The 23,770-nt window shown below is 49.1% G+C and overlaps 3 protein-coding genes across 3 annotated transcripts in view; 2 read left to right on the top strand and 1 right to left on the bottom strand.

Annotated features, from left to right (window-relative positions):
- Positions 1-12,705, top strand: part of LOC129829320 (cadherin EGF LAG seven-pass G-type receptor 3-like) — a 52,582-nt gene extending 39,877 nt beyond the window's left edge. The window contains exons 25-36 of the mRNA XM_055890997.1: positions 1-135; positions 2,515-2,689; positions 2,979-3,091; positions 3,215-3,294; positions 3,510-3,636; positions 3,981-4,100; positions 4,643-4,734; positions 5,470-5,561; positions 6,841-7,014; positions 7,255-7,452; positions 9,278-10,235; positions 10,848-12,705. Of these exons, the coding sequence (XP_055746972.1) occupies positions 1-135; positions 2,515-2,689; positions 2,979-3,091; positions 3,215-3,294; positions 3,510-3,636; positions 3,981-4,100; positions 4,643-4,734; positions 5,470-5,561; positions 6,841-7,014; positions 7,255-7,452; positions 9,278-10,235; positions 10,848-10,875 (2,292 nt within the window). The 3' untranslated portion in view covers positions 10,876-12,705. The remainder of the gene's footprint in view (positions 136-2,514; positions 2,690-2,978; positions 3,092-3,214; positions 3,295-3,509; positions 3,637-3,980; positions 4,101-4,642; positions 4,735-5,469; positions 5,562-6,840; positions 7,015-7,254; positions 7,453-9,277; positions 10,236-10,847) is intronic.
- LOC129830312 (uncharacterized) lies at positions 11,666-15,326 on the bottom strand. The gene is made up of 4 exons (XM_055892792.1): positions 15,213-15,326; positions 13,953-14,830; positions 13,689-13,750; positions 11,666-13,529 (listed from the first exon to the last, which is right to left on the bottom strand). Exons 2-4 carry the CDS (start codon positions 14,353-14,355, stop codon positions 12,990-12,992), a joined length of 1,005 nt encoding a protein of 334 aa, XP_055748767.1. The 5' UTR covers positions 14,356-14,830; positions 15,213-15,326; the 3' UTR covers positions 11,666-12,989.
- Positions 15,327-15,410: 84 nt separating this feature from the next.
- LOC129830310 (WD repeat-containing protein 6-like) lies at positions 15,411-23,677 on the top strand. Its single transcript, XM_055892791.1, has 6 exons — positions 15,411-15,579; positions 16,050-16,183; positions 19,350-22,008; positions 22,174-22,251; positions 22,556-22,672; positions 22,823-23,677. Coding segments are annotated over exons 1-6 (3,705 nt in total). The 5' UTR covers positions 15,411-15,577; the 3' UTR covers positions 23,538-23,677.
- Positions 23,678-23,770: the final 93 nt, after the last annotated feature.

The raw sequence follows: 23,770 nt of genomic DNA on the forward strand, positions 1-23,770 counted from the left end.
CTGCTCACCGTCCTGGTGCTGTCCTGCCTCAGGGGCCTCAAGTCCAATACCCGCTCCATCCACTCCAACATGGCCGCCGCCATGCTGCTCTCTGAGCTCGTCTTCCTGTTCGGCATCAACCAGACTGAGCAGCAGGTACACGTGTGTGTGTGGGGAGAGGGGAGGTGTGTGTGTGTTGGGGTCTGTGTGTGTGTGTGAGACAGAGATCATAATGTGTGTGTCTGTGTCTGTGTCTGTGTGTGAGACCGAGAGAGATCATAATGTGTGTGTTGGGGTCTGAGACAGATATCATAATGTGTGTGTCTGTGTCTGTGTCTGTGTCTGTGTGTGTGTGTGTGACCGAGAGAGATCATAATGTGTGTGTTGGGGTCTGAGACAGATATCATAATGTGTGTGTCTGTGTCTGTGTCTGTGTCTGTGTGTGTGTGTGTGACCGAGAGAGATCATAATGTGTGTGTGTGTGCACCCAACCAAGACGACACAGTATGCGTGGGTGCGTTCAACAAGCGTGTGTTCCAACTGTGTATTGTATGTATATTATGGGGCGGCAGGTAGCCTAGTGGTTAGAGCGTTGGGCTAGTAACTGAAAGGTTGCTGGAGCAAATCCCTGAGCTGACAAGGTAAAAATCTGTCGTCCTGCCCCTGGACAAGGCAGTTAACCCACTGTTCCCCGGTAGGCCGTCATTGTAAATAATTTGTCCTTAACTGACCTGCCTCATTAAATAAAGACAAGATAAAACAAAAATATGAACAGAATGTTAGATCATTGTCTTCAATGAGCTTGAATGTCCGCTTTACTACAGAATCAGGATCACTTCCATTCCAACCATGCTTGAAAGGTTATTCTCTTTGAGTGGGTTGACAAAATGAGCGTCTGGCTGCCAAGGCCTCTTTCTCTGCTTCTTTCCCTGCTTCTTTCTCTGCTTCTGTCTCTGCTTCTTTCTCTGCTTCTGTCTCTGCTTCTTTCTCTGCTTCTTGCTCTGCTTCTTTCTCTGCTACTTTCGCTGCTTCTTTCTCTGCTTCTTTCTCTGCCTCTTTATCTGCTTCTTTCTCTGCTTCTTTCTCTGTTTCTTTCTCTGTTTCTGTCTCTGCTTCTTTCTCTGTTTCTGTCTCTGCTTCTTTCTCTGCTTCTTTATCTGCTTCTTTCTCTGCTTCTTTATCTGCTTCTTTCTCTGCTTCGTTCTCTGGCTCTTGCTCTGCTTCTTTCTCTGCTTCTGGCTCTACTTATTTCTCTGCCTCTTGCTCTGCTTCTTTCTCTGCCTCTTTCTCTGCTTCTTTCTCTGCTTCTTTCTCTGCCTCTTTCTCTGCCTGTTGCTCTGCTTCCTTCTCTGCTTCTTTCTCTGCTTCTTTCTCTGCCTCTTTCTCTGCCTCTTTCTCTGCTTCTTGCTCTGCTTCTTGCTCTGCTTCTTGCTCTGCTTCTTTATCTGCTTCTTTCTCTGCCTGTTGCTCTGCTTCTTTCTCTGCTTCTTTCTCTGCTTCTTTCTCTGCCTCTTTCTCTGCTTCTTTCTCTGCCTCTTGCTCTGCTTCTTTCTCTGCTTCTTTCTCTGCCTCTTTCTCTGCTTCTGTCTCTGCTTCTGTCTCTGCTTCTTTCTCTGCCTCTTGCTCTGCTTCTTTCTCTGCGTCTTTCTCTGCTTCTTTCTCTGCTTCTGTCTCTGCTTCTTTCTCTGCTTCTTTATCTGCTTCTGTCTCTGCTTCTGGCTCTGCTTCTGGCTCTGCTTCTTTCTCTGCTTCTGTCTCTGCTTCTATCTCTGCTCTTGTCTCTGCTTCTATCTCTGCTTCTTTTTCTGCTTCTTTATCTGCTTCTTTCTCTGTTTCTTTCTCTGCTTCTTTCTCTGGCTCTTGCTCTGCTTCTTTCTCTGCCTCTTTCTCTGCTTCTTTCTCTGCCTCTTTCTCTGCTTCTTTCTCTGGCTCTTTCTCTGCTTATTTCTCTGCTTCTTGCTCTGCTTCTTTCTCTGCCTCTTTCTCTGCTTCTTTCTCAGGCTCTTGCTCTGCTTCTTTCTCTGCCTCTTTCTCTGCTTCTTTATCTGGCTCTTGCTCTGCTTCTTTCTCTGCTTATTTCTCTGCTTCTTTCTCTGCCTCTTTCTCTGCTTCTTTCTCTGCTTCTTTCTCTGCCTCTTTCTCTGCTTCTTTATCTGGCTCTTGCTCTGCTTCTTTCTCTGCTTCTTTCTCCGCTTCTGTCTCTGCTTCTTTCTCTGCTTCTGTCTCTGCTTCTGTCTCTGCTTCTTTCTCTGCTTCTTTCTCTGCTTCTGTCTTTGCTTCTTTCTCTGTGACTTGATGCTCATTAGAGATTTGCACTCTGATGCTTACAGTATAACACCAGATAGAGTATTGTACATGTTCTAACTGGTCTGAAAGCCAAAGGACTTAAACAGAGTTTGGCAAACGAACCGATAGGACAAGTTGGCACTGACCTCAGCTAGCACACCCATAGCAATACTTCTGAAGGTTTGTATATGCACGCATGTATCTCTACACATAACGCTGACTGTTCTCTCTCCTGCTCCTCTCTCTTAGTTCCTGTGTACTGTGGTGGCTATCCTGCTGCACTATTTCTTCATGGCCACGTTTGCCTGGCTGTTTGTGGAAGGGCTCCACGTCTACCGCGTGCAGACAGAGGCTCGCAACATCAACTACGGAGCCATGAGGTTCTACTATGCCATCGGGTGGGGTGTGCCTGCCATCATCACAGGTACACACACACACACAGACACGCACATGCACGCACACACACACTCGCACGCACACACACACACATGCACACACACACAGACACGCACATGCACGCACACACACGCTCGCACGCACGCACACACACGCATGCAGACTCACGTCTTAGGATGACAAGCTAGATATGACAGTTACATAGACCTGTTTCAGAATGGATTTAACTGATTCTTAAAAACACACACAGACACACACACACACACACACACACACATACACACTGCGCTGCCTCATCTTGCTCTCTCTGTGTTCAGGTTTGGCGGTAGGGCTGGACCCTGAGGGCTATGGGAACCCAGACTTTTGCTGGATCTCCATCTACGACAAACTCATCTGGAGCTTCGCTGGACCCATCGCCATCGTACTCCTGGTATTGTCTCACTCTCATTCTACGTCAGCACCTTCGTTAGTGCCGGTTCACTGTGTTGGCCTCTGCACCTCCGCAGCCTCTAGTCCCATGTAGGTCTGCCTCATTGCTGTCTCTTTGTTCCAGATAAACGGTGGGATGTTTCTGATTGTGGCGCGCATGTCCTGCAACCCCTCCCAGAAAGAGACCAAGAAACTACCTGTCATGTGAGTGACCCAGAGAGGTTGGACCGATGTCATAATAGGCCGGGCTCTGCTGATGATGAGGAATATACAATTCTATTGCAGTAATAGACCTTTCAAATTCAGCCATAAAAGCCTCTTTGTTTTTTTAAACCTCTCTGTGTCTCTTTCGCTGGCTGTCACGCTCTCGCTCTCTCTTTTTACTCACTGTTCTTTTCCTCTTCCTCCTGTCCCTCCAGTGTCACTATACGCAGTGCCTCCCTCCTGCTGCTCCTGGCCACCTCTACCTGGTTCTTTGGGCTGATGGCTGTCAACAACAGTATTCTGGCATTCCATTATGTCTTCGTTATACTATGCTTACTGCAGGTAATGAACCTGTCTAGTGTGTGTGTGTGTGTGTGTGTGTGTGTGTGTGTGTGTGTGTGTGTGTGTGTGTGTGTGTGTGTGTGTGTGTGTGTGTGTGTGTGTGTGTGTGTGTGTGTGTGTGTGTGTGTGTGTGTGTGTGTGTGTGTGCCCAATTAGAGTGTGTGAGTTGCTTTTTGGTCTTGCTGAGTACTTGGTGGTGTGTTTTGGAGTTAGTGTGTGTTAATGCGTGTTAATGTGTGTTAATGTGTGTTAATGCGTGTTAATGTGTGTTAATGCATTTTAATGCGTGTTAATGTGTGTTAATGCGTGTTAATGTGTGTGTTCCCCTCGTTCCCTCTGCCCAGGGTCTTGCTGTGTTCCTGGTGTTCACGGTGCTGAACGCCGAGGTGCAGGAGGTCTGGAATTTGTCGTGTCTGGGTAGGAAGAGCCCCAATGAGGACACGCCCAGAGCCCCACAAAACCCTGTGAGCATGGCCCCCTCCCCTCCACCACACACACACGGCAGGTAGACTAGCGGTTTAGAGCTTTGGGCCAGTAACCGAAAAGTCAGTGGTTCGAATCCCCGAGCCGACTAGGTGATACATCTGTCAACGTGCCATTGAGCAAGGCACTTAACCCTAATTGCTCCTGTAAGTCACTCTGGATAAGAGCCTTTGCCAAAAGACCGCCCGCTGCACCAGGAAGGAACCCATCTTCCTTACTATCCTACACTGTACATCATCTGGCTCTATTCAACCACACACATCACCCCACAATCCACATCAGCACACCCTGGCCTTCCCTTAACATTTCCCCCTCTGGGCTGTTCACTTGACCCAGATTCCACAATGCACTGTGCTTAGCCTACCTTCTTAAGATTTGTCCCACTGTCTCATCTGGGGAATGATTGTTGCTGTGTTTTCTGTCATCCATTCGGACTCGACTAGCACGGTTTGACGTAGAATGTCGACGTGTGCTCCTGAATGTATTTTTGAACACGTGTGTGTGTGTGTGTCTGTGTATCCAGAACCCCTATAACAATGCGTCGTTGCTGGAGCAGAGCGGACTGCACCGCATCACCCTGGGAGCCTCTACTATCTCCTCCGTCAGCAGTGCTCGGTCAGTAGGCCGTCTGAGATACACAGGGTCTGAAACATGTAGGTGCGGTTTCCCGGACACGGATGAAGCTTAGTCCTGGACATAAAAGCTATTTCAGTGGAGATTCTCGATTGACCATGCTTTTAAAGTCCTATAGTAAGGTCAATCTGTGTCTGGGCAACTGGCCCAACGTTTGCATGTACTGCAGACTTCCATGGTGTGTGTACTGTGTATAATGTGTAGACCTACATTGCATTCGGAAAGTATTCAGACCCCTTGAGAAGAATGGGAGAAACTCTCCAAATACAGGTGTGCCAAGCTTGTAGAATCATACCTAAGAAGTCTCGAGGCTGTAATTCGCTGCCAAAGGTGCTTCAACAAAGCACTGAGTAAAAAGTCTGAATACTTATGTAAATGTGATATTTCTGTTTAGATTCTTTTATCAATTTGCAAAAAATTCTAAAAACCTGTGTTTGCTTTTTCATTATGGGGTATTGTGTGTAGATTAATGAGGGGGGAACAATTATTTAATCAATTTTAGAATAAGGCTGTAATGTAACAAAATGTGGAAAAAGTCAAGGGGTCTGAATACTTTCCAAATACACTGTATATTGACTTGTATCTGAACTTTGATAAAGGTATAGATTAGTAACGTAGATAAGGCTGATGGAGCCTGCCTAATGTAGTGGTCGGTAGTCTCAGTGTGTGTGATGGAATATGTAAATACTTTGGTTAACACCTCCGTTCCCCCCACAGAGAGAACCTGCTGGCCCGCCAGACCTTGGAACACAATCTGGGACATACTGGAGCTACAGACCTGGACGTGGCTATGTTCCATAGAGACGGAGGTACCCCCCCCCCCCCCCCCCCCCCCCACACACACACACACAGAGACACAGAGACACACACACACAGAGACACAGAGAAACACACACATACAGAGACACACACACAGAGACACAGAGAAACACACACACACACAGAGACACACACACACAGAGACACAGAGAAACACACACACACAGAGACACACACACACAGAGACACAGAGAAACACACACACACAGAGACACACACACACAGAGACACAGAGAAACACACACATACAGAGACACACACACAGAGACACACACACACACACACACACACACACACACACACACACACACACACACACACACACACACACACACAGAGACACACACACACAGAGACACACACACACACAGAGACACACACTAGGGGTGCACGATATGGGCAAAACTTATTGTGTCAAGCTGGTTGCAATTCCCAACAGATTTTTTACCAAATAAAACTGTTGGAATCATAAAAATACAACGATTCATATTGAGAAGCAAAGTGGAAAGCAGCATGGTTCTTGTTTGGAACAATCTGTTGACTGCATCTGACTTAACAGCACAACATATAGTGGATCTAACAGCATGGAGGAGGAACTTTGCTGCTTGAGTGGCAGGGGGCGGGGCTTGGTGTGTGATGTCACAGCCGCAAGAGGAGAGAGAGGGAAAGAGACGACAAGCGGCGCAAACCATAACAAACACCTTTTGTAACAAGGGGCCTTTTAAAATATCTCATGTGATATGGATCTCATGCGATATGGATATTGCACATGTCAATATTGCGATTTCGATGCGAATTTGATTAATTGTGCAGCCCTAACACACACACACACACACGCACGCGCACAGGACTCTAGGAGTGTTGCATTGTAACACAAATAAACACATTCATAAACACTCGTATACAATACAAGTAAAAGGATAACAAATGTGCATCACCTCTTTTTGCTTTTAATAGTAACTGACACTATAACTTACTTACTTACTTTATTGTCCCCATGGGGAAATTTTGTTGCAGTGTCATGTACACATTAATAGTGGCGTTAACTGGTTCTTTAACCTCTCTCTGTGTCTCTCTCTCTGTGTCTCTCTCTGTCTCTCTCTTTGTCTCTCTGTGTCTCTCTCTCTCTCTGTCTCTCTCTCAATCTCTCTGTCTCTCTCTCTCTGTGTCTCTCTCTGTCTCTCTCTTTGTCTCTCTGTGTCTCTCTCTCTGTCTCTCTCTCTCTCAATCTCTCTGTCTCTCTCTCTCTGTGTGTCTCTCTCTTCTCAGGTGAGGACTCGGACTCAGACTCGGATCTCTCTTTAGAAGAGGAACGTAGTCTCTCCATCCCCTCCTCCGAGAGTGAGGACAACGTTCGTCTCCGTGGACGCATCCAGCGACGCTTCAAACGCACCAATCACAGTGAGCGGCTTCTCACAGAGCCCGCCCACAACGGGACCAAAGGTACACAGACACACACAATGGAAATAGATTCACAAATCAAAGCAATTTTTAGGTTATGTATGTATATAAGTATGTGATACCAATAAATGCCATACCAATATGCAAACACACTGAAAATGTCAGACACAGAGATCCATAAACCAATAAAAAATCATTATGCAGTTAGAAGTATGACTTCTACAAAAACCCTCTGTATTTGGAATTGTTGGCCAATGGTGATTGTTCATCTTTGTGTGTTAGATCTGGATGGCAATGATCTGCTCTCCTATTGGCCAGCGCTGGAGGAGACTGAGGTCCACTCCCTGCAGAAGTGGGGCTCAGAGCGCCGCCTAGGGGCTGACTATAGCAAGGACGCCACCAACAACAACCAGCCTGAGGCGGCACTGACCAGCGGGGACGAGAACGGCCTGACAGGACAGTCCAACCGCCACCGCAAGGGTGCGACACACACACACGCATGCAGGCACACGCATACACATACACACACACATACACACACACACACAGACAAACATGCACACACACACACGCACACACATACACACACACAGCCCGACTACCACAGAAAGGGTCACAAACTCAGTAACCTTTCCCCAGTAACCTTTGTATTCTGTTAATTACCTCCTGGACTTCCTGACGGGCCGTTCCCCAGGTGGTGAGGGTAGGTAATAACACATCCGCCACGCTGATCTTCAATGCACGATCCCCTCAGGGGTGCGTGCTCAGTCCCTTCCTGTACTCCCTGTTCACTCATGACTGCATTGCATGGCCAGGCACGACTCCAACACCCCCATTCAATTTGCCGATGACACAACAGTGGTAGGCCTGATCACCGGCAACGATGAGACAGCCTGTAGGGAGGAGCTCAGAGACCTGGCCGTGTGGTGCCAGGATAACAACCTCTCCCTCAACGTGATCAAGACAAAGGAGATGATTGTGGACTACAGGAAAAAGAGGACCGAGCACACCCCCATTCTCATCGACGGTGCTGCAGTGGAGCAGGTTGAGAGCTTCAAGTTCCTTGGTGTCCACATCACCAACAAACTAGCATGGTCTCAGCACACCAAGACAGCCGTAAAGAGAGCACGACAAAACCTATTCCCCCTCGGGAGCCTGAAAAGATTTGGCATGGGTCCTCAAAAGGTTCTACAGCTGCACCATCGAGAGCATCCGGACTGGTTGCATCACTGCCTGGTATGGCAACTGCTCTGTCTCCGACCGTGCTACGGGTCTGTAGTAATTTAGTGCTACGGGTCTGTAGTCATTTAGGCAGGTTGCCTTAGTGTTCTTGGGCACAGGGACTATGGTGGTCTGCTTGAAACATGTTGGTATTACTCAATCAGGGACATGTTGAAAATGTCAGTGAAGACACCTGCCAGTTGGTCAGCACATGCCCGGAGCACACGTCCTGGTAATCCGTCTGGCCCAGCGGCCTTGTGAATGTTTACCTGTTTAAAGGTCTTACTCACTTCAGCTAAGTAGAGCGTGATCATACAGTCGTCCGGAACAGCTGATGCTCTCATGCATGCCTCAGTGTTGCTTGCCTCGAAGCGAGCAAATAAGTTTGGTAGGCTTGTTTGGTAGGCTCGTGTCACTGGGGAGCTCGCAGCTGTGCTTCTTTTTGTAGTCTGTAATAGTTTGCAAGCCCTGCCACGTAAGACGAGCGTCTGAGTCGGTGTAGGACGATTCAATCTTAGCCCTGTATTGGCGCTTTGCCTGTTTGATGGTCACTTCCTGGTATGGCAACTGCTCGGCCTCCGACCGCAAGGCACTACAGATGGTAGTGTGAACGGCCCAGTACATCACTGGGGCCAAGCTTCCTGCCATCCAGGACCTCTATACCAGGCGGTGTCAGAGGAAGGCCCCCCCCCCCCTCCCTATCCCCCCCTTTACACCACTGCTACGGTCTGTTATCTATGCATAGTCACTTTAATAACTCTACCTATGTGTACATACCACCTCAAATAACCGGTGCCTCCGCACATTGACTCTGTACCGGTATCCCCCTGTATATAGTCCCGCTGTTGTTATTTCACTGCTGCTCTTTAATTACTTGTTACTTTTATCTCTTATTCTTATATGTATTTATTTAAACTGCATTGTTGGTTAGAGCCTCGTAAGTAAGCAGTTCACTGTTGTATTCTGCGCATGTGACTAATACAATTTGATTAGATTTATTATTACCATACAGATTCATGTAAACTCAAAACACCCAAAATACATATTGACCCTTCCTTTTTCTAATCTCTCCCTGCTGACTCAGGCATCTTGAAGAACCGCATTGACTGTCCCCCGGCCCTGCAGGGTCTCTCCGCCATGGGCCAGGTCCCCAGCGAACTCTCCTGGTACCGCACCTCCACCCTGGGCCACAGGGGCGTCCCGGCAGCCTCCTACGGCCGCATGTACTCTGGGACAGGCTCCCTGTCTGGTACGGGCTCCTTGTCCCAGCCCGCCTCCCGCTACTCCTCCAGGGAGCATCTGGACTCTCTGGCCCGCCGCCAGCTCTCCAGAGACCCCCTCGGCCGCCAGGCTGGAGGAGGATCCCAGAACCGTCTGGACCGCCAGGGCCCCCGGGACAACCTGGACTTGCTGCCCCGCCGCCGTGAGCCGGGCCTAGACAGAGCCTCCAGGGAGAACCTGAGCAGCTCCAGAGACAGGCTGGATGTCCAGCAGCACAGCGCCCACGCCTCCCGGGAGGACTTGAGTGGGAATGGGGGTGTGGAGCCCGGTCTGGGAGGGTCGCGCTCCCAGCTCAACACCCTGACGCGGCGCCAGGCCTCCTCCCGCGAACACCTGGGAGGAGCGCTGATGAGCAGCCGCTCCCGTGAACAGCTGGAGGCCAACGGGGGCGGCGGGGTGACCCAGTCCCAGCCCTGCAGGGAGTGGCTTCGCACCCTGCCCCCCCGCCAGCACTCACACCCTGACCAGCCCCCGCCCTCCTCCCCTCCGGCCCCCATCAGCGAGGAACCCCAGGAGCCCCCCCTACCCCGCCGCGGCCGGCTGGACTCTGCCCCCCTGTGTAGGTACCCCCTCCCTGCCCCCGGCGCCCCACCCAGCCGCCACCCGTCCAGCGAGCACCTGGACATCCTGTCCTCCATCTTGGCCTCCTTCAGTTCCTCCGTGCTCACCCCCCCAGCCCCCTCCTCTGCACAAGGACCCTCCCCCTCCCCGCCCCACTCCGCCACCTCCCACAGCATCTCTGAGGTCTCCCCAGACTCTGAGTAAGTCCTGCACTCTCACTCAGCTTCCTCTCCTCTTCACACTCCTGCTCTGCTCTCTTTCTCTATCCTCACACATCCATCTTTTTGGTTACTATCAAAGATGTGATGATTTGGATTATAAATGTGTCATAGCCTGCATGTCAGGAGATGCACTGAGTGTACAAAACATTATGAACACCTGCTCTTTCCATGACATAGACTGACCAGGTGATTACAGGTGAAAGCTATGATCCCTTATTGATGTCACTTGTTAAATCCACTTCAATCAGTGTAGATGAAGGGGAGGAGACAGGTTTAAGACATGGATTGTGTATGTGTGCCATTCAGAGGGTGAATGGGCAAGACAAAATATGAAATGCCTTTGAACAGGGTATGGTAGTAGGTCCACCACCCAAAGGACATCCAACCAACTTGATACAGCTGTAGGAAGCATTGGAGTTAACATGGGCCAGTACCCCTGTAGAATGCCTCGACGAATTGAGGCTGGGGTGGGGGGTGCAATTCAATATTAGGAAAGTGTTCTTAATGTTTTGCACACTCAGTGTATGTAGCATTCCTCAGCTATGCTATTTTGGCTTGCCACTGATTGTGGGCTCTCTTTTCTCTTCACAGAGTCAACAGAAGTGAAGGACAGTCTTGATGACACCCTCCATATCCCACAATGCATTATGTTTTGTATTGGGGATACCAAGGACTGTGTGGGGGCCGGGGACAGGTCAAGGAGCACCCTGGACTGCTGAAGCACCCTGGGATACTGGAGGATCTAAGTGTTGAAGAAAGGCAGACAGTGAGATGTGAGATGAGTTTGGAGGTGCTTGGTTCGTTCTGTTGTTGACTATTTTCTGTTACAACCAGCACCAAGTATGGGGAGGAGGGCTATACGATGGATGGCTGGCTACCTTAGCTACTAATGTTTAATGAACTTCGATCCTCAGATTTAGTCATGAACACAAGGATCGGAATTGAACCGCTAAGAAAAAGATGAACCTGTACATAACATTTTTATAAATTTTGTATCTTTTTCATCAGAGACGAAGAAAAAAAACACGGACGTTTTTGAAGATTGCGCCCATGTGCGGTTGTGAACGAAGTGTGAATGGAATCTGTCACTAGGGGCAAAAGCCCTTGAATCAAAATACCGTTATCCTGAAACGTTTCCTCAAACACGTCAGCTATATGTATAAAACTAGGGACAGGGGTCGGTTAGTGTTGATTGGATGAGACCTGAGACATGATAGGACGAGGAAGGTGTTGGGGGGCGGGTGATTGTAAACAGGAATGAATTCTATGGAAGCGGGATCTGACAGAACAAATGATTGTGAACAAGAAAGAATGCGAACATACTTTGATATTTGAGAGGCTTGATTATCTCATTCTTCAGTTGGTCAGGTTACTGTTTAGATGGAAGTGCTCCTGTTAATCCAAGGAAAGACCCACTGCATTTGAATGTCAGCCGTCTATTCTGCAGCATCATACATCTCTCTCTGTGCTACTATATATCAGAAAACAAAACACCAGTACTGTTTCATATCTAATAGTTTCTCTGCCTGATATTTGGTCCATTTTAGTGTACAAAACCCTCTGTTGGGAAAATGGTCACGTGTACCGGGTTACAGGGGTATGAGAGGTAAAGAGAGAGAGAACACGTTTATGTGACCACGAAAAGTCCTAAAGTGGTGTTACATATTGGCTCGGAGATTAAAAGGCAGATCAGAGGAGCGCGTCACCTGTGCACCAGTTGTTCCGGGACCATAACAGGAGAACACATTGCACATGTAATAACACGATACTTAACAGGCGCGTGGAACAGCAAAAAAAGTGGGTCAAAAAGAAATACGAGTGAAAAAGACGGAAGGAACCGAGGGACTATTACTCATTAGAGGAAGGACGAAAAGACAGGTTGTAGAAAGAAAACGACTCGTCTCTCACAACGGCGGTCTGCAAATCTCTTTTCAACGACCTGCTTTAATCTTTTTATGTCTTTGGGTTGTGGTAAGTTAATATAAATGTGACAGTATTATTGCCAAAAATCTCCCCAGGGTCCCCGATATCCATCCTTAGCTATATTCAACTGCTCCAGTTCTTTTGCCACTGGTCAGTTCTTTTCTATATGATTTATTATTGCAGTACCTTTAACTTGTACAGACATAAGATTTATATTATTTATTACTTTGTCATTTTGTGTGAGAGTATGCAAGCGGTATTTGTTCAAATGTAGTTTTTTTACATGTAATGTTTCGTATGAGCTGACTCCCACTGTGACAAAATGCATTGAGAGAAAAGGAAGTGTGAGAGAGAAGAGGGAAGTCATTGAAATGTAATGATGGAGGGAAGGAGGGAGGGAGAGAGGAACGGGGGACTGTCAGTTTGTGTGCTTATTCTGGGGTATGTGCTATCCCGTCGGCATGGGGGGAATTTGAAACCGCTGCTCCTCGGTTACCAACATAAAAATAAGAAATATTCCTAACAAGATGTTGTTTGAGTCCTATTTTCTGTGAGTGACATTCCCTGGTGAAAACAACAGTTTTAGCAGACTAGTTTTGACAGTTTGTTTCCAGAGGGTCTCCTCTCTTTCAGGTCTCTTTTCACATTCAGAGATCTCTACCAGACCATTAAAACTCCTACAGATCTAGACCAGCAATGAAAAGGAATACCAAAAAAAAGATTTTACTAAGGTTTTCACAAATACCTGAAACTGTCAGAAACTTTAAAAATCATCTTCATAAAAACATAAACGCAACAACAAAATAACCGTCAAATGATTTGATCGTGATCGTCGCCCTCAGTGTCCTCGCTACTCGAGCACGATCGTACCTCTTCCCCCATCTTCTTCAGCTTAGCCTGGTAGTATCTCTTTTTTAGCCTGTAGGCTTTCTCTTTCTGCCTCACCGCCTTCCTCTTGTATTCTAAAACCTTATGTTCCATCTGTAGGACTCTCATCCTCTGCTCATGTTCCAGCTCCGACAGTTGCAGCATGCGCAGCCCGTAGCGTGGGTCCTCAGACCCCCGCCCTGCTGCCAGAGAGGTGAGGGGTTGCGGGGCGGCCCGGGCGATGTAGGGCAGGTCAAAGTTCACGGGGCAAGAGGTGAGCAGGCTGGAGGATGAGGCAGATGGGATGGGCGGAGGGAGGAAGGACGGGGACGTCCCAGACCAGGAGGTTTCACTGTGGGTGAGAGTGGAGGCGTTGGGCTGGCTGGTGGAGAAGGGGATCCGCAGGGGTCCGTCACTTCCTGCTAGTGCTGTGAAGGAGGCGATGCCGATGCTCATGGCTACCTGGTCTTTACTCTCACTCTCCTGGGGAAGACAAACTGGGTTAGATTTCAACTGCACTGTGTCCTCTTATAATATAAGCTCTTTCAGTTGCTATTGAACTGTATTGACATGTTCCTATGTAAAGATCATCATACACTAGAGGATTGTCTATGGAGATGTGCTCTAGCTGTGACACGTTACCTCATTGTGACTGTTATCAGCATCGTCCTGGTCACTCCCACTGGTCGCTGCAGTATATGTCACTAGATCACACAGAGAGACAGACAGGCAGCGAGACAGAGATTGGAACTGTCTCCCCTAGCACCATACATACTTGTGTGAGCAAATTGGTTGACATCACATCAGCTTATCATCTAAAGAATGCACATTTGATAAATGCGTGAACTCAATATAGATGAGCTCATCTTAGCAGCAGTGGCAGTCCTGAGAGTAGTGTGGTATTACCTGCAGTGGGGGAGCCAGGCCTGAGGCCGGTGTAGCCCACCTCTCCGTCCATGTCGTCCTGGTTGGAGATGAGGCTGGGTACCATGGCCGTAATCTCCCGCTGAACCTCGGTCAGGGCCGTGACAGGCATGCCGGCGACCACCTGCTCCTGGCGCCGGTGCAGCGCCTGGCGGCTCTCCACCTTCAGCCTCTTCCACAGGGTCTTCATGGTGCCCACCGAGCTCGGTGGCCGGTCGGGGAAGGCAGCATTGAAGGCTTCCACCACCTCGGCCCACACAGCGTTGCGGTGCACAGTAGTGTTGGTGTCCTTCCTGAAGTCCTGGACTGTGTGCACCACCCCCTGGATCCTCTGCAGGAAGTAGAGCTTCTGCTGCATGGTGAAATTGGGTGTGCGGTACGACATGGTCGTTGGTCGCCAAGACAATTGGGTGGAGGTGAGTGTTCTATTCCTGCTCGGGTTCGTGTGCAATAGGGATTACGGGGCCGCAGTAGGCCAAATGGGGGCATTCTCTTCCAACCAACATACTGTATGAGGTTGATTTAGGTTTTAAGTCTTTGTGTGGTTGTTCTTTCCATGAGCATCAAGTTGATTTTGAAATTAGTGTGTTTTCAGTGAGCGTTGGCTGTGAGGTTTAGTCCAACTTGATGTCCTGTCAGAGATCATGTGGAAGAACTGCTTGGTGCGTGCATTTACTTGGTGGGTGTGTCATTGTCATGAATGGTACTGTAATCCACAGTAGGGCATCATCTTTACTGGGATAACCAGCTGTTTTGCAGTGTTTAGCTACAGAAAAACGTGGGTGTCCACTGCCAAGTCAAATTACACAATGAACCGTCTTTTATGGAGCTGTGGTCCAATCTGTGATGAATCTTAGTCTCTGTGTCGGGATAGAAGACAACCTCAGAATGACATTCAGATTGATATGAACACTTTACAGCAAGGTTGAGATTTTTAAGAACACGTGCCGTCATTCCCAAGGGATACCGAATGTTCATCCTCTCCTTTTAATAAAAGGGACTAATTCAGACCTGGGACATCAGGTGAGTGAAACTAACTACCAGGTACAAACAACCATAGCGTTTCGGGACGGAATTGAACAGCCTTTACATCGAATGCTACATAGCAGGCTAGCAAGATGACAGTAATAATGCTAGCCAAGCTAATACACCTAGAATTCCCCATATACATGCGCTTATTTGGATGTACATTTTATTTGTAAATTAAAACAAATAAACATATGATTTGTTATTATTACTCACATGCAACCAGACAGCCAATACGAGCGGCGAATTATCGATCGTGGACAAACACTTTGTTGTCCTGCCACCACCACCCCCTCGTGTTTGGCGGCCGGATACGAAATTTAAACAACAAACCTGCGTATCTTACGCAAATTGCACTTTCGACTCTTTTTTAACCAATGGCTGTCCGCTTTATTGCAAAGTGCGATGCATTATGTCAGTGTAGCCACATTTGATTGGATCCGTGCGGAAGAAACGCATGGGTAGCTAGCTAACGTTAGTTCTTCAGAGAGAACATAACAAATTCACGAAATGTGTTTCAAAGGACAATGAATACTTTTTTTGTCAAGAAATGAAAATAGTTTCCTGGCATCTAGATAGATATGTAAGTAACTAGCCATGTTATTTCCAAGACAGTAGCCCTGATATGACTAGCTAATTACCAAAGTAAAATATTGTTATAACTAGCTAACGTTAGCTAGCTAGCTAACCCCCTTTAATCTGCGTGACTACCTTAAGTAGTTAGCTACCTAGTGTAATAAAAAGTTATTAGCATGTTGTCAGCTATATTGTATTTTCCTCCCTTGGTGTTGACAAGAAATCAGAAGTTATTGTAAATTAGATAGCTATAATATCATTGTGCAGCACTGATTGGCAATTGCAAAATCATTTTATCCCGATTCTCATTCATAAGAGAAATTTAAATAATAAGAGAGTGAATACCAGCTAAAGCCCCAAATTATCAAGCGCGCACACATAGCTAGCTGCCAGGTTGACGTCATCTCACTATGCAAAATGATTTTTTGGGGATGAGAAGATTACTAGCTAATGTTAATGTTTCTGTATGTGTGCCAGGTTATCGGGTGCTGTTGATGAGAGGCTTTCCGCAGGGAGTGTGTCAATGTCAGTGATGATGGCAATTGAGACGGCAGCCCTGGTAGTCCCTGTCACCGCTCTGGAGTTCCTAAGGGAGGAGTACCTGCTGACAGGTAGGGATCCCTGGCTAGTTACGTAGTTATAACTGATATGCCATGGCTCATACAGCCTTACAGCTTGGCTAATGGAAAGCACCTGCACCCATTTTTCTACTAACCTGTTCTTGGTGATACTTTCTTTATTCTCGATTTGGAAGAAAAGTACATCTTATAAATGTCCGTGGCCAGCAAATCATCTCCATGTGATTTTCATTTTGGCATCAGTTCCAAAGTATTTCCACACATAATAAAGAGATTTATCTGATCATATACATGTGTAAGAAAGGTTTGAAATGATGATGTTTTAGTCAAATATTATATCTGTTTGGGCTTCTTGTGGTCAATTTGCAGTCTACAAATTATTTGTAATTATGTTCCGGAACCCTGACCATGCGCTCAAGAAAAACATTGCCTTGTGGCTGAATGTAGTTGATGATCCCCGCTTTATGCTAGCTACTTATCAATGGCTTTCTCCTAGCTGGAACAGCTGGAACTAGCCAGTGATTTATTAGCCAATCCCTGGCTAGACAATACAAGACCGTCCAAACTGCCTTGTCAAAGCTGGAAGGCATATTCACAGTCATTTTCAACCTCTCCTTGTCCCAGTCTGTAATCCCCAAATGTTTTAAGATGACCACCATCATTCCTTTCCCCAAGAACTCTTAAGGCTTCATGCCACAATGACTTCCGCCCTGTAGCACTCAAATCTGTAATCATGAAGTGCGTTGAGAGGCTGGTTATGGCACACATTAACTCCAACATCCCAGACACTCTAGACCCACTCCAATTTGTATACCATAGATGATGCTATCTCAATTGCTCCCCACAGTGCCATCATCCACCTAGATAAGAGGAATACCTATGTGAGAATGCTGTTCATTGACTACAGCTCAGCGTTCAACACCATTGTACCCTCCAAGCTCGTCACCAAGCTTAGGACTCTGGGTCTGAACACCTCTGCAACTGGATCCTGGAATTACTGACGGGCCGACCCCAGGTGGTGAGGATAGGCAACTTCACCTCCGCCACGCTGACCTTCCACACAGGGGCCCCACAAGGGTGTGTGCTTAGTCCCCTCCTGTACTCCCTGTTCGCCCACAACAGTATGGCCACGCACGACTCCAACACCATCATCATGTTTAGTGATAATGGTAGGCCTGATCACCGACAACGACGAGACAGCCTATAGGGAGGAGGTCAGAGACCTGGCCGTGTGGTGCCAGGACAACAACCTCTCCCTCAACGTGATCAAGACAAAGGAGATGATTGTGGACTACAGGAAAAAGAGGACCGAGCACACCCCCATTCTCATCGACGGGGTTGCAGTGGAGCACGTTGAGAGCTTCCACATCACCAATAAAGAACATGGTCCAAGCACACCATGACAGTCGTGAGGAGAGCACGACAAAACCTATTCCCCCTCAGGAGACTGAAAAGATTTGGCATGGGTCCTCAGATCCTCAAAAGTTTCTACAGCTGTACCATTGAGAGCATCTTGACTGGCTACGTCGGCAATGGCTCCGTCCTCGATTGCATGGCGCTACAGAGGTTGGTGTGGACAGCCCAGTACATCACTTGGGCCGAGCACACTACCATCCAGGATATCTATGTCAAACGGTGTGGTAGAAAGGTCCGGAAAATCGTTAAAGACTCCAACCACCCAAGCCATAGACTATTCTCTTTGCTTCCGCACGGCAAGCGGTACCGGTGCATCAAGTCTGGCACCAACAGGCTCTTGAACAGCTTCTATCCACAAGCAATAAAACTGATAAAAATCTAACAAAATAGCCTCACAGACTATATGAGTTAACCTTACATCTTTGTTGACCTTTTATTTATATTTTTGTACTGTCTTTACGCAGACTCACAGGGTCCTACACACTCACTCCATCTGCTCAATCACACATAATATGCACATACATTTATACTGACTACACACTCACACACACTCACTCACTCCATCTGCTCAATCACACATAATTTGCACATACATTTATACTGACTACACACTCACACACACTCACTCACTCCATCTGCTCAATCACACATAATATGCACATACATTTATACTGACTACACACTCACTCACATACAAGCTGCTGCTACTCTGTTTATCTTCTAACCTGTTGCCTAGTCCCCCTACCCCTGTACATATCTACCTCCATCACTCCAGTATCCCTGCACATTGTAAATATGGTATTGGAGCTGACTCTGTATTTAGTATGCTTACCCCTATACATATCTACCTCCATCACTCCAGTATCCCTGCACATTGTAAATATGGTATTGGAGCTGACTCTGTATTTAGTATGCTTACCCCTATACATATCTACCTCCCATCACTCCAGTATCCCTGCACATTGTAAATATGGTATTGGAGCTGACTCTGTATTTAGTATGGTATTGAACTGACCCTGTATATAGTATGGTATTGAACTGACCCTGTATATAGTATGGTATTGAACTGACCATGTATATCGTATGGTATTGAACTGACCCTGTATATAGTATGGTATTGAACTGACCCTGTATATAGTATGGTATTGGAACTGACTCTGTATATTGTATGGTATTGAACTGACTCTGTATAAAGTATGGTATTGAGCTGACCCTGTATATAGTATGGTATTGAACTGACCCTGTATATAGTATGGTATTGAACTGCCCCTGTATATAGTATGGTATTGAACTGACCCTGTATATAGTGTGGTATTGAACTGACCCTGTATATAGTATGGTATTGAACTGACCCTGTATATAGTATGGTATTGAACTGACCCTGTATATAGTATGGTATTGAACTGACCCTGTATATAGTATGGTATTGAACTGACCCTGTATAAAGTATGGTATTGAACTGACCCTGTATATAGTATGGTATTGAACTGACCCTGTATATAGTATGTTACTTACTTATTGTGTTCTTCATATTTCTTCTTATTTCTCATCTGTTTTTTCTAGTATTACATTGTTATTGATTATTGCATTGTTGGGTTTTGAGTTAGCAAGAAAGGCATTTCACTGTATTTGTGCATGTGACATTAAAAACCCTTGCATGATCAATCTGATCTGGGCCATGTTCCAAATACTTATAAATTGTATCCTTCCTCTCTTCCTTTGTCCCTTCCTATGCTCTGTCATTAAGTGATTCGATATTTGACATGTGCATGCGTCCATACAGGTGAGGGTCCGATCCTGACAGTGTACCGCCTCCAATCTCAGACCAAAGCCTCCACCTCACTGAGCGTGCTCCTCAACTACCGCATCCATGGGATTCGTCCCAAACCACAGACGGGAGTCAGACGGACCAGTGACCCAGACGATGAGGTGGTAGTGTTTGGAGGGAAGGCTGTGCGCTTGCTGAGGCTGAGTGCTGGAGGGCAGAGGCTAGAGCCGCTGGGCCCCCTCATGGAGCTGCCGGACTGGGCCCTGGACGTCAGCTGGGTCTCTGGAGAGAAAGGTCCACTCGGCGTGGCTCTGGCCCACAACGCTGCTCTGTTGCTGGATCCTGTTCAGGGCTGCGTCCTGGCCCTCTGCTCTTGCCAGGAGGGGTGTTTGCTGTACTCCGCCCTGCTCCTGGGTGAGAACTGGGAGGACTCTGTCCTGGTTGGGGGGACCGTGTTCAACCAGCTGGTGCTCTGGAGGCCAGGAGGGGCACAGCCGGACGGGAAGGCCCCAGTGGAGAGGCGTCTGCCAGGTCACAGTGGCGTCATCTTTAGCCTCTGTTACCGCCGGGAGACTGGCTGGCTGGCGTCTGCCTCGGACGACCGCAGTGTGAGGGTCTGGGGGGTGGGGGACCTGGGGGGTGCTGGAGGAGGGTGTGGAGACCCCAGCCCGACGTGTCTGCGGGTGTTGTATGGACACCAAGCCAGGGTGTTTTCCGTCAAGCTGTCCCCTGGACGGGTGTACAGCGCTGGGGAGGATGGGGCCTGTCTGCTGTGGGACTGGGGAGGTAGGGGGAGGGTGGCTCGGACACTGAAAGGCCACCGGTCCGGGGGGGTGAGGGCGCTGGCAGTCAGTGAGGGAGGGGACGGCCAGGGCAGGTGGGTGGCCACCGGAGGGGCAGATGGAGGGATCCGCCTGTGGCGGGTGGGGGGTGAGGAGGAGAAGGGGGATGCCGTGGGAGGGCAGGGGGAGGCGGAGAGCCTGGTGGACCTGGGCTTCCAGGGCCGAGGCGTCCCCAAGGTGGTGGGTGTGGTGGGGGACGGGCACTGGATCCAGGGCAGGGTGGTGGTGAACACAGACCATGGGGAGGTCTACCTCTATGAGGGGGGGCGGTGGGGTCTCCTATGGGAGGGGGGTCCTGAGTTCCAGTCCTACTGTGTGATGGAGGTGCTAAGGGTGAGGGGTTGGGGGGCTGCTGCATCCAGGGAGGGGCTGTGTGCTTTAGGCAGCCTCAGTGGAGGGGTGCAGGTCTTCCCCCTGTCGCAGCCTGGTGCGGGGGTGTTGCTGAGGGCAGGGCCAGGGAAAGTCCACAGTGTGCTGTGGGTGAAGGGCCAGGCAGAGGGGCAGGGTCGAGGGGGGTACCTGCTGGCATCCGGAGCAGAGGGCCTGGTCCATCGTTGGCAGGTGGAGGTAGAGATGAGAGACACTGGACTGGCTCTCAGGGTGGAACCACTCTGTCCTCTCCTTCTGCCTCCCTGTGCCAAACGCTGGCTCACTGCTGTAGTTTACCTCAACCGCCCACAGGGGGCACTGTGGGTATGTGGAGACAGGAGAGGATCACTGCTGCTGTTTGAAGAGCGTGAACACCATCAAGAGAAGAAGAGGGGAGCTGGAGAAGAGCATGAGGATGAAGAGATGGGAAGAGAGGCACATAATGGGCTGGTTGAAAGCCATGATGAAAAGGGGGACGTGGTAGTCGGAGAGGAGGATGAGGAGAGAGAGGCCAGCAGGGCAGGGCTGACCCTCCAGCCTGGGAGCTCTCTGTTCGGGGTGCACGGAAAGCAGGGGGTGACGTGGGTGTCGGAGCACCGTGGGCTGCTGTACAGTGCGGGGAGGGATGGCTGTGTGAGAGTCCTCCGGGTTGGACCAGAGGGACTGGAGGTTCTGAGGGTCCAGCGGGCCTGCAGGGGGATGGAGTGGCTGGAGAGAGTTCTGCTTCTGGAACCCCATGACTCTGAAGAGGAGCAGAGGGCCCCGGAACCAGAAGGGAGTGGGAAAGAGGCCCGCTTTGTGATCGTGGGCTTCCACTCGGTCCACTTTGTGGTGTGGGACCCCGTGAGGCAGGAGAGGCTGCTGTCAGTGCTCTGTGGAGGAGGCCATCGGTCCTGGAGCTACTGCCCCCACCAGGACGGCCTCTCTATGGGCCAAGGGGCCCTGGTGTTCATCAAGCAGGGGGTGGTCCTGGCCTCTGAACCCTCTGGGGAAGCACCCAGCAGGGCAGGGAGCCTGGACCTGAGACAGGGGCTGCACGGCAGGGGAGTGGGCTGTGTGTGTCGCTTGGGGGTAGTGGGGGAGGCTGGAGAGGGCCGCTGGGAGGTGCTGGTGACCGGAGGAGAGGACACCAGCTTGACCGTCCTGGCGGTCCGACCGCAGACGGGCACAGTCAGAGTACTGTCGGTCATCACCGACCACATCTCGAATGTTCGGACTCTGACAGCAGTCAAACGTTTGGACAGAGGGACAGATGAACAGACAGCAGCACAGTCCCTCTCTGCACTGCTGGTATCTGCAGGTGGGCGGGCACAGATGCAGTGCTACCGGCTACTGATTGGAGGAAATGGACAGTTAGGCTTGCCCTCCTGTCAGGTGATACAGGTGGCCAGCCACCGATTGGACGATCAGTGGGAGAGAATGCGGAACCGACACAAGACTGTGAAAATGGACGCAGAAACCAGGTGTTTGATCTTGTACTTTATATGAATGCTCTCTTTCATTCAATTAAATCATACAAAGACATCCCTTTACTTTCTACCAGAACACACCAACACACTGATACTGTCTTGCAGCTGCCCATTCTCTCACAAGCACAATCTGATGTTTTAATCTGTTTGTGTTTTCAGGTACATGTCCATTGCCGTGGTGGATGATGGGACAGAGTCGGTCCTCCTGGCGTTGGCCTGCAGTGATGGAGCTGTGAGGTAAGCGTGTAATACACTATCATTATTCTACCAGTCAAATTCATGAGGTACACAAAAGATTATGACCTGGTGTTTTTATTTGACCCCTTTCCTAAAATATGTCTGTCTGTCTCTCCCTCTCTCTCTCTCTCTTTCTCTTTCTCGTTCTTCTCTTTCTCTTTCTCGTTCTTCTCTCTCTCTTTCTCTCTCTCTCTCTCTCTCTCTCTCTCTCTCTCTCTCTCTCTCTCTCTCTCTCTCTCTCTCTCTCTCTCTCTCTCTCTTTCTTTCTCGTTCCTCTCTCTCTCTCTCTCCCTCTCTCTCTCAGGCTCTTCTCAGTCAGTGAGTTGACGGGGAAATTTGAGCTCCTGTGGGAGAGTTTCCACCACGAGAGATGTGTACTCAGCATCGCCACCTGCAGCCTGGAGGATGGACAGGGCAATCGGTGAGGCACTGGGGGGGGCTGGCGACTCCATGACAACACGACACAAGATGCAAATCATGTTCTGAATAACCCACATTTTCCCTCATCATCATTTTGACCTCCTCTTAATAACATCAGCCTAATGTTCTCTCACCTCTCTGTCTCCCTCAGACGTGTGTTCCTCTTCAGCGCAGCCACAGATGGAAGGATAGCAGTGTGGGATATGAGCACCGTGGCCAACTCAGAAGACAGGCCCCCTACTGCGGCCCTAGCCCCAACCAGCCCCTGTCTAACAGTCCCCGCCCACCAGAATGGAGTCAACACGCTGGCCGTATGGGAGGAGGGCCTGGGGGCGGGACATACAGACGAAGCCCGAATAACATTGGCCAGTGGAGGAGATGACGGACAGCTGTCAGTGGCACTCATCCGGGTGCAGTACCAGGGGGGGGCGGTAGGGGGCAGCAGAGTGTGTCTACAGCTCCAGTCTCAGTGGTCAGTGGCTTTAGCCCACGCTGCCCCTCTGACCGCCCTGAGGATGCTAAGCCCAGGCCTGTTAGTGTCCACATCCCCTGACCAGAGGGTGTGTCTGTGGAGGCTGGCCACTACCGGACTCAGCCAACAGGGAGCGCTCGTCTCCCATGTGGCAGACGCAGCAGGGCTGGAGGTGTGGATTGGGGCTGAGGCTGGGGTTGGGGCTGTGTCTGGATGTGGGGACAGAGGCTGGGTGGTTGTCTGTGGACAAGGGTTACAGCTGCTGAAGGTGACAGACGTGGAGAGTGGAGGGAACAGGGAGGGTAAAACTGGAAGAAAGAGCTGGGTGGGAGGGAGGGAGGAGTGTGTGAAAGTGTCTTTACACCAGCATTGTCTGGATGACAAGACAACATGACCTGTTGTGAACTGGACCCGTGAACTAGATTAGTTTATTTGGATAACTGAAATGGTTTATGTCTAAATGACCCAAAGAACCCAAACACCTTAATTTCATAATGTACATTTGGATTTTGAAATAAACTTAATTGAAATCAAGATATTTATCTCAAGTGATTTATAGATGTATGGCTGCTTGTGGTGTACTGCTTGTGTGGCAGTCAGGGCTAGTGAAGTGGGAGTAATACTACG

The sequence above is a fragment of the Salvelinus fontinalis genome, chromosome 31 (genome assembly GCF_029448725.1).
Source record: "Salvelinus fontinalis isolate EN_2023a chromosome 31, ASM2944872v1, whole genome shotgun sequence".
In the NCBI taxonomy this organism is placed as follows: domain Eukaryota; kingdom Metazoa; phylum Chordata; class Actinopteri; order Salmoniformes; family Salmonidae; genus Salvelinus; species Salvelinus fontinalis.